The following is a 10,376-nucleotide window of genomic DNA, read 5'->3' as shown; positions in this document are numbered from 1 at the left end:
AATCTTTCCCCGCTTTTACTGTTTGCGCCCTTGTTGTTTGCTCCTTCCTGCTTGCTTTTAGCACGGCATTCCGATTTAAAATGCCCTTCCTTTCCGCACTTAAAACACTTTTTGCCCTTCTTAAAGTTTTTCTTAAAATTGTTGTTGTCATAACTGACGTGTAGTTCCGCGCTACTTGTAATTTCCTTGCGAATGCTATCTTCCTGCATATTCGCTTCTTCAGAAATTTTTATTTTTAGCATGCTCAAGCTCGGCAAATCATCTCGCGTCTCAATCGCAACAACAAAACTTTCATACGATTTAGGCAAACCATTTAGCAACACAACTGATAAGATCTTTTCATCAACCTTTATGTTGACCTCTGCTAAAGCCTCGTGTACCACCTGGAATTTCCTTAAATATTCCTGTGCACTTATACCATCCGACATTTTTAACGTCAACAATTGTTTAATTAAAAGCACTACCCTTGCTGGTCCGCTTGGCCTGTGAATTTTATTTAGCTTTTGCCAAGCCTGTGACGACGATACACAATTTTTAATATTGTTTAGTTGGGTCGATTTAACACAAAGTAAAATTGACGCCAACGCCTTTTGATCCTTTAGTTCAAAAGCTGCACGTTGCTCATTTGTTGCACTTTCACTAAGCTCAATTTTACCACTGACGATTGGCCACAAATCATTTTGTATGAGAACACTTCTCATCAAAACTTCCCATGTGCTATAATTGTTTTCGTCCAGTTTCTCAATATTGAAATTCATATTTCCACTCATTTTTGATACTTATTGTCCCACAGTGCAAAATTTGTTACTGTCGATCGTCTCATGCACAAAGCAACTACGACGACAATACTGTTGTCCGTGTCTTTCTTTTGTTTTTTCGTTTTCTTTTAAGTATCCCTCCGAGTTGCTATTTACGCACACACACTCGCGATTTTCTATGCCTTGGTATACACACTTTTGGGTATACACACTCGCGGTTTTGTGCGGCTTGGCATACGCACTTTTTGGTATGCACACTTGAGTCTCCGTTCGCTTTTTTGTTTCTTGATCCGTTGGGACTGCTTTATTTTGGACTTTAAACCACGGCAACGGTCCGATTCGCTGCAAAATTCTAATCAAAAAAAAAAACACAATGCGAATTTGTTCAACTTGTTCTTTTGCCTTTCTATGTACACACATACACTAATGAGTCTATGCCATTTTTTTAGAACTGCTTTTCACTAAGCACCAAACAATGTTTATTGTTTCTCACTGTTTCTGTTTTATACTGTTTCTGGGTGAATTGGTGTCTGGGCCCATAACCTGTTAAAGTTATTTTATTTGTAAGACAGCAGAAGATCAGTATACAGAATTATATGTGCTTCCGAGTAACATACGCAAGAGACCGACGCCGAAAGAAGAATATCGATATGAGAACATCGATATGAGAACATCGATATGCAGCAGGGCACATGCGCAGTGTTGTTAGAGATCAATATCTAATTATCGTGGCGGTCACTTTGAACAATTATCGGTTTCAAATCGACTTTCAAATCAGCACCAGTTGCCGCCACACCACCACTACGGCCTAAATTGAGCCAAAAATGCTAGTCTTCGCATAAAACAACTACGCCCCCTATAAACTGCCCGCCCACATGTACATGCTACATTCCTAGTCGTCTGCCCTCAGCAGGCGGCAAGGGTAGTAGAGGGGACTGAAGACCCCATACCGCATTACAGCCAACAAAACATCAAGTTGACGAACTCACAGTTGATTGCAAATCAAATTTTAAGTTAGGGAGAATTACAAAGAAGAGACAGCTTACTTGTGAGCGTGGCCCCACTTCACTTTCTTGACTCACACCACACACACACACACACACTTGACACCAAATGGAAAGTCGTGTCGTGAACGTTGTGGAGTCGAGACGTGTCTGAGGTTTAGTCCCTCCGTCAAAGTGCCGAATATTTTGTCTCTCTCTTTTTCCCTTTCCCCCCCCCCCCCCCCCACGCCACCCAACCTGCTGGCAGTGGGCCTAGTCGAGGTTACAAGTGTTTCGTTGCTGCAGATTATATGTTTGTAAATTATTGTGCCATCAAATGTACTAATGTGTTTGAGTGTCGTTTAAAGTTGAATTGTAAAACAAACAAAAATGTACATAAATTAAATTAAGACATATACTGCCCATTATTAATAAAGCAACGCGCTTGGTTGCTGGCGGCTCACACCCCAGCCTCTCAGCCCCTCCCCTGTGGAGCACTGAGAGCCCTCAACCCAAAGCGGGTATATATTGAAAAATGCCCCTCCAGCAGCTGCCTCGCCACTCCTGCAACTCTATTGAGGCATAATGGACGAAATTTGGAAGCCTCATCAGCAGCACTACCGTCAATTCCAACAGAAGTCCAGAGGCCAGCCACTGCAACAAAGGAAAAAGACGTCAATACGGACAACAACGAAAAACGGCCAAAACACTCAATAATCACACGTACCTGCCAATCACCAGATAGAGCTGACCATCAAGAAGCTGCCTCGCCATCAACATCAACAATTTCCTGCCAAATGGGCGGAAAAGGAGGCCCTTTTTGATGTCGCTGCCACCGACCATCACAATGACGTCACGCCACTCCAAACCAGCAGCTGCCATTTACAACGACGACGCAGATGCTGGCGCCTGTTGCCGCTCCACTGGGTCGTGCCCGTCTCTCATGCCAATTATGTGAGGGCGGGATGGCCCAGTGTTGAGCCGCCGGACGCCAGCAAATCCTGCAAAAGAAGAAGAAACAGGAGGGAGAAGCAGACAGCCAATACACAAAATACTCACCTGCTGTTTTACGCCAACACCAACCAGACAAGGGTCGCCACAAATAACATCCAAACGCCGACAGCAAATAAACATAAATTAAAATCAAAGCCAAAACAAACACCTCCTCATCTGGGTGGCCGGACCAGCAGCCACTCAAAACGCCATTACAATCCGACGACGAACGTGGCCGAGGAGGCCAGGCCAATACAACTGACAACGCATCCTGGGTGGCCGGACCAGCAGCCACTCGGATGCGGCCAATATCATGATTCGTTGGCATCACACACCGATGTCAATGCCACTCCATTCCACGATCGCATCTCGGGTGGCCGGACCAGTGCCACTCGATTGGATGCGCCATCTCCACCTGACAGATGCAACGTGGGCGGCCGGACCAGAGCCGCTCGTCAATGAACACCTTTGCCCACGATGCACGCCAATACACACATACAGCCAGCCAATAAACAACACACAGGGGGACAACAGAGCCGGCCGGTATACAGCGTAATGTTCGCATTGCGTTTGTTATGCCCGCCGGTGCTCCGTTGTTGTTTGTCCTCCTGTTAGAAATAAAATAAATATAATTAATATGTTTATATGTTGTAAATGAATGTCAATTATCGTTTATTTTACCTTGTCTGCATCAATGTATTTGTTGTAGATGTCAATCCTGTTGTTTCTGTAGTTTTTGCATGTCCGTAGATAGTTTGTCCATAGTTTTAGTTGCTAGCCTGTGATATTAGGAATAAGTTTTTGTAAACTAATGTAGTTTTTTCTGTAGTTAATTTAATATTTTTCGTAGTTTCTAATTAGTTTTATTACCTATTTACTCTTCTTCCCAACCTATCTGCCATTCCCATAATTCCCCTTGACACGTGGTATTACCAAAAATACCACGCAAATACTAGACTCTGACCGATAACACACCAAAAAGCCAATACAAATTCAAATTGCATTTCTCAATGCCAGTGTGTTATCTATCGCAAATTCGGCAATTACGCCCAGCCATTTCCTCCCCACCCCCTACCCAATTCAAAGCAACTAAAGACCAAATGCGGTTGAGCAGGAACAAAATGAACACTGCCAATCTACGCCACTCTGCCAAATGCCCCAACAAAGCCATTTCAACCGCCCACATGGTGCTATGCGGTCGACTCTTCGGAGCGTCACGCGCCCGGATCGTAAGATCCGGAAGTTGAAAGTATCCGGGTGGTTATACGGGAGCAGGCAAATTTCCCCCTTCCCTTTCCATCCCATCCCCCAACAACAGAGCAGCCAATACACAGAGCCAAAGAACATAAGACACTAGCCATTAACCAACGACAACACAGACAGCCACTATAACAAACGGCCATTCCAATTCTCCATTGCCTACTTATCGGTGCTGCTGCCCTCGGACTACTTTCATCTCACTCAATATTGGGGTGAGTGAAAGTGGAACCGGCGATCGGGTCTCCCGAGTGGGGGGGAGAGTGTGAGAGTTGGTGGACATGTGAGAGTTCCACCATGAACCTCGTACGCCACTCTCATCTCGTCCACCCGCTCGAGAGGTCGCGATCGTCGGACGTGCTATAACCGTTTCGTGCCGTTTCGTGTCGCATTTTCGTTGTTCTTTGCCGTGTCGCCATTGACGTATTTCTGTGTTGCCCTGTTCTTTTGTGGTGTCTGTCGTGTGCCGTGCCGCCCTTCCTCCACCACACCCATTACTATCCTTGACAAACTTTTGTTCCCGTGCACATCACAAACCAAAAAAGAGAAGACTAGTGAGGAGGGCAGTTAGGGCCACAAGATACACAAGAAACGACAATATCAGTAGTGTATACAATATCAAAACTGTCCAGGAGGTTTACGAGAAAGCTAGCGGCCGTCTCGCTAACTCACTCGTGGATCACTCAAACTCCGAAGTGGCCAGACTGCTGACCAACCCCCATGTCCCTAATAGATTTAAATCTAGCCGCCACAGATATGACAATCAACTCCGGAAGTTTATCCTCCCGCGTAGTAATGGACAACGTCAGGAACAACCAAATCCAGATCTGGATCCGACTCGATACTATTCCGAATCTGAGCGCAAAGTTATAGTAGAGAAGTATGTACCCATCCTGAGGAAAGGACTTCCTACTCTGCTGATGTTAGAAAATGAAGAACAGGAAAGACTGGAAAAGGCTAAAATGGACAATAGAGAGGCCGAACGGAAGAAAAAACTATACAAACACCCGGACAGATTCTGCGAACTACAAATAAACGTGTACAGAAAAATGTATGCTCAATGGAAATACACTAGGGAAACAATACTTGAAAGAATCAGGGGCCAACCATTGGGTATACAAAGAATTATAGTGCCAGACCACAGAGGGGATGAAGAGGAAGGCGTCTTCCAGCCGAATGGTTAAGACTTGGTCCAATGGCACAGCAAAAATGGACACATTATCACCAAATCCAGAAAATATAAGCCTACAAATAAAACTTATTAAAAGCAGCCAAAACATAACTTAAACCGCTTACCAAATCACCTCCAAGCAAACCAATCAAAACCTGCAAATAAAATACAATCAAAATTAGCCAAAACAGAAATAAACTCGCTCACCAAATTCAACGCACACCTCCAAATAAACCAATTGAACCTGCAAATAAAATACAATTAAAATCAGTCAAAACACAAATTAATTTACTTACCACGCTAGCTTCCAAACAAACCAATCAAAACCTGCAAATGGAATACAATCAAAATCAGTCAAAACAGAAATAGACTCGCTTACCAAACACAACGCAAACCTCCAAATAAACCAATTGAACCTGCAAATAAAATACAATTAATTTAGCCTTCAAATAAAATGTAGCTAAAATTAACCAAAGGAAAAGCACAAATAGAGTTACTTACCAAACTCAACGCAAACCTCCCAATGGACCAATCGAACCTGTAAATAGAAAATAATTAAAATCAGTCAAAACAAAGGTTAAAAATCCAATAAATATAACAACACAAATTACCTAACTGGATTCCTGACACTTGATCGCCAAACCTACAAAACATAAACCTGAAAATAAAATAATATTAAAATCAGCCAGGAGTTTCATATCATTCACAGAAAGAAGCATATGCGTCGCCGTTCTTCTTAGAGTGGCATCGGCTGGATTCGGCCAGGAAGGGAGGGACGAGACGATGCCGCGCTTGCGTTGCCGATGCTTGGAGGTCTCCCTGTCGTCCAAGCCACCGTTTCGCACCGGATGAGGGGTTCAGGAGCGGCGTCACAAAATTTTTATGCCTAAGTCAGAAAAAAGAAAACACAAGCCGATCTTAACTTAACTTTTGTTTACAAGAGCAATAATCGATAACTGTCTAGTATTTTTCTGTCTGTTATTATCAATGTTACCGTAAAGTAAAAAAAAAAATACCTAAATGTTAAACAAATTGTAATGTTTCCATAAATAATGTTATATGTTGCACCTAGTAATAAGAACATTAATAAAGTACGCTTCAGGGGCACACTAAGTGCCCTGAGCAAGTTTACAAATCAAAAAATCACATCCCCAAAGTTGGACAGGCAGATGAGCAGCATCAGCGGGATGCCGACGATGGCATAGAAATCGTTGTCACCTTGCCCCAGTCGGATTTTAAGGTCTTTTAAGGATTTATTTAGCTGTCACAAAGTTGAAAAGAGTAAACGTGTACATTTCCAAGTGCTGGAAACAAAAGTTTCACACCATATTTTGGGTGGCATCATTTTTACGCGCTAAAAAGTGAATTTTGAGTTTTGTGCTGTAAAATGGACACATCGAACAACGTACGCCTGCAACTTCAGCAGCAGCAGGCACGCAAATCGAATCAAAACATTCAGGTCTATGTGCGCGTTAGGTGAGTGCCCCATCTACGGGTAGTAGATCGCCCAATAAGTACGATTTCCATCCCTGCAGGTCGCTCAATCCACGCGAGATCCTCACACGCCATACCCTCGACTCGAAGTTGACGAAGAAGTTTACGTTTGATCGGAGCTTCGGCCCCGAGTCCAAGCAATGCGATGTCTATGCGGTGGTGGTGTCGCCCCTGATCGAAGAGGTGCTAAGCGGCTACAATTGCACGGTGTTCGCATACGGACAGACGGGTACTGGCAAGACGCACACGATGGTGGGGAATGAGACCGCGGAGTTGAAGTCCTCTTGGGAAGATGTGAGTAGAGGGGAACCAGTTTTCTCATTCCTAGAATCGGACGAGGGAGGCGGTTCAAACGTTAATTGCTGCTCTACCTGTCTTTTGTCTTTGGCTTTTGGCCCTTTTGTAGGACTCTGATGTGGGCATCATACCGCGTGCCTTGAGCTTGCCCTTCTCCAGGAGCTTGTAGAAATCGTCCTTGCTCTGGACAGTGATCTCCTCGAGGCCCTGGATGATCACCGAACCCTTCTTTGTGCTGTCGTCGAAGATGCGTTTTTTTGGTGAGTCATCGGTGGAGAGGAGGTCGCACAGCTCCTCGTTGTACAGCTCCAGGTAGGAGATGCGCATCGTAAACTCAACTTCCATCATGCGGAGTTCGTCGAAAAGGTGACTCTATGCCTTTTCGACGAACTCCGCATGATGGAAGTTGAGTTTACGATGCGCATCTCCTACCTGGAGCTGTACAACGAGGAGCTGTGCGACCTCCTCTCCACCGATGACTCACCAAAAAAACGCATCTTCGACGACAGCACAAAGAAGGGTTCGGTGATCATCCAGGGCCTCGAGGAGATCACTGTCCAGAGCAAGGACGATTTCTACAAGCTCCTGGAGAAGGGCAAGGAGCGACGCAAGACCGCGACCACCCTGATGAACGCGCAGTCCTCGCGCAGCCACACCGTCTTCTCCATAGTGGTGCACATTCGTGAGAACGGCATCGATGGCGAGGATATGCTGAAGATCGGAAAACTCAATCTGGTGGATCTGGCGGGCAGCGAGAACTTCTCCAAGGCGGGCAACGAGAAGGGGATACGCGTGCGCGAGACGGTCAAAATCAACCAGAGCCTCCTGACGCTGGGCCGTGTGATTACCGCTCTGGTGGATCGGGCCCCCATGTCCCGTACCGCGAATCGAAGCTGACGCGTCTGCTGCAGGAGTCGCTGGGCGGCCGGACAAAGACCTCGATCAATGCCACCATCTCGCCAGGGCACAAGGACATTGACGAGACACTCAGCACGCTGGTGTACGCGCATCGGGCGAAGAATATCCAGAATAAGCCAGAAGTCAATCAGAAGCTAACCAAGAAAACGGTCCTCAAGGAGTACACCGAGGAGATTGACAAACTGAAGCGAGATCTCCTCGCAGCGCGAGACAAGAATGGCATCTATCTTTCGGAGGAGACCTACGGGGAGATGACCATGAAAATTGACTCGCAGAATCGAGAGCTCAACGAGAAGATGTTGCTGCTGAAGGCCCTCAAAGATGAGCTGCTGTCGAAGGAGAAGACCTTCAACGAGGTGAGCCTGAGTCTCGTGGAGAAGACCCAGGAGCTGAAGAAAACGGAGCAGCACCTAACCGACACCAAGGGGAGTCTACTGCTGACAAAGAAGGTCCTCACGAAGACCAAGCGCCGCTACAAGGAGAAGAAACAGCTGGTGGCCTCGCACATGAAAACGGAGGAGACGCTCACGACGCAGGCGCACAAAATCCTGACCGTGGCAGATCTGGCCACCAATGAAACGGAACAGCTTCATGGCACCATCGAACGGCGAAGGGACACCGATGAAAAGATATGCAGTGCCTGCGATCAGTTCAAGGATCGCATGCAGGACAATCTGGAGGTGATTGGCGGCAGCCTGAGTCTCTATTTGGAGCAGCAGGCGGCCTCCAAGCAGCATCTGAGCCAGGAATTGGGTGACCCACGCCCAAAAGCCCTCCCTGTCCCAGTTTTCACCTTATTTCTGTTCTGTTCTGTTCAGTACCCGTCTGTCCGTACGCGAACACCGTGCAATTGTAGCCGCTTAGCACCTCTTCGATCAGGGGCGACACCACCACCGCATAGACATCGCATTGCTCGGACTCGGGGCCGAAGCTCCGATCAAACGTAAACTTCTTCAACTTCGAGTCGAGGGTATGGCGTGTGAGGATCTCGCGTGGATTGAGCACATCCACCACCTCTGCGGAGCGTATGCATCGCTCGCGTGCATTCAGCGGCCTGCAGGGATGGAAATCGTACTTATTGGGCGATCTACTACCCGTAGATGGGGCACTCACCTAACGCGCACATAGACCTGAATGTTTTGATTCGATTTGCGTTCCTGCTGCTGCTGAAGTTGCAGGCGTACGTTGTTCGATGTGTCCATTTTACAGCACAAAACTCAAAACTCACTTTTTAGCGCGTAAACATGATGCCACCCAAAATATGGTGTGAAACTTTTGTTTCCAGCACTTTGAAATGTACACGTTTACTCTTTTCAACTTTGTGACAGCTAAATAAATCCTTAAAAGACCTTAAAATCCGACTGGGGCAAGGTGACAACGATTTCTATGCCATCGTCGGCATCCCGCTGATGCTCATCTGCCTGTCCAACATTGGGGATGTGATGGCCACGTCATTCCGGGGAGCCTCTGCGCGCTGACATCTCCACAGCTGCGTGACTCCGCCGCTAATGACTCCACTCCACACCACTTCTTTATTTCATAGTTTTCTCTACTGGCGCATCTGCTGCTATGTGTGCACGCGGACGGCCAAGCGGCCGAGGAATGCCCGCTCCAGGCAGCGGTCGGTGAGGGGACAGCGGTATGCCCGCTCCCAGCCGCCACCCTCGTTCCGGCGATCCATGAAGATGACACAGCGATCGGGCAATGACTCCGGGTTCGGTCCCTCCATGGGGCATGCCCATTCCGATCCGGGGCGTCGGCGGCGGCTACGATGATAGGGAGTTTGGCCACCGCAGCAGTGGAGGACGCAATCGCCGCCAGCAGCAGATTGCGGCACAGCCTCGCCAGCAGCGGCACAACATCTACGGGGTGTAGCGCTTGTAGCAGGGAATGCTGAGTTTTTGTGGCGCCATCTAGTGCTCAGAGTGGCAGGCGAACGACAGGTCAGGGGAAAACCAAAAAGACGGTAACAGGTCAAAACGTCAGGCTATCTCTGTTGAAAATGCATCCAGGGACCTGTTAGAGGATTTGCCGCCAGAACGTTGGCGTCCCTATCGTCTATTCCTTCGTGAAAGTCCATTGAGTCGGTTGCGTATCGGTCCGACGAAAAGGAAAAACCAAGAATTTAGTGAAGAGAAAAACTCTAGGGAATCTAAATATCTAAATCCAAGATTCGACTGCGAGATTCTTGGTTGAAGGCGAGTGGGCTATTCAGTCGTCAGAAGCCGTATAGCGCTGAGTCCGGTTGGGGTAAGTGCTGCGGCAAGAGAAGAGAAGGGCTAAAGGAGAATAAAGAGTTGTCCCATTTGTAGTCTTAGCGCTTAGTAAATCAAGTTAAGCAGTGCGGATTCGATCGTCCAAGGAAGCCAGCCAGCAAACAACAGCAGCCGCAAGCCTAACAAAGTGGCGTTTAAACCTTTGGGATTGTCAGGAAAGCGCTCAGCCATCGGAGAAGCGAGCGTGGAAGCAGATGGAGAAGACATTTGAGGAGCGCTCGGTCCCCCC

The 10,376-nt window shown here is 47.1% G+C and overlaps 2 protein-coding genes across 2 annotated transcripts; one reads left to right on the top strand and one right to left on the bottom strand.

Moving 5' to 3' along the window:
• Positions 1–6,850: 6,850 nt before the first annotated feature.
• On the bottom strand, positions 6,851–7,298 carry LOC117191729 (kinesin-like protein Klp61F). The gene is made up of 2 exons (XM_033396516.1): positions 7,028–7,298; positions 6,851–6,939 (listed from the first exon to the last, which is right to left on the bottom strand). Exons 1-2 carry the CDS (start codon positions 7,296–7,298, stop codon positions 6,851–6,853), a joined length of 360 nt encoding a protein of 119 aa, XP_033252407.1.
• Positions 7,299–7,352: 54 nt separating this feature from the next.
• LOC117191728 (kinesin-like protein Klp61F) lies at positions 7,353–8,795 on the top strand. The gene is made up of 3 exons (XM_033396515.1): positions 7,353–7,591; positions 7,639–8,624; positions 8,690–8,795. The coding sequence occupies exons 1-3, from the start codon at positions 7,353–7,355 to the stop codon at positions 8,725–8,727; spliced, it is 1,263 nt and encodes a 420-aa protein (XP_033252406.1). The 3' UTR covers positions 8,728–8,795.
• The last annotated feature ends 1,581 nt before the right edge of the window (positions 8,796–10,376 follow it).

The sequence above is a fragment of the Drosophila miranda genome, assembly GCF_003369915.1.
Source record: "Drosophila miranda strain MSH22 chromosome Y unlocalized genomic scaffold, D.miranda_PacBio2.1 Contig_Y1_pilon, whole genome shotgun sequence".
Classification (NCBI taxonomy): domain Eukaryota; kingdom Metazoa; phylum Arthropoda; class Insecta; order Diptera; family Drosophilidae; genus Drosophila; species Drosophila miranda.
Note: the sequence above shows the minus strand (reverse complement) of the source record. Positions and strands in the feature narration are given on the sequence as shown.

Bases quoted from the DNA above. Each gene is read 5' to 3' on its own strand.
- LOC117191729 (XM_033396516.1), bottom strand. From the start codon at position 7,298: ATGGAAGTTGAGTTTACGATGCGCATCTCCTACCTGGAGCTGTACAAC. The intron at 6,940-7,027 runs GTAGAGCAGCAA...CATCTTCCCAAG, and splicing joins AAGCCAAAGACAAAAGACAG to AGGACTTCAACTCCGCGGTC.
- LOC117191728 (XM_033396515.1), top strand. From the start codon at position 7,353: ATGGAAGTTGAGTTTACGATGCGCATCTCCTACCTGGAGCTGTACAAC. The intron at 7,592-7,638 runs GTCCTCGCGCAG...TGCACATTCGTG, and splicing joins ACCACCCTGATGAACGCGCA to AGAACGGCATCGATGGCGAG. The intron at 8,625-8,689 runs GTGACCCACGCC...TGTTCTGTTCAG, and splicing joins GCATCTGAGCCAGGAATTGG to TACCCGTCTGTCCGTACGCG.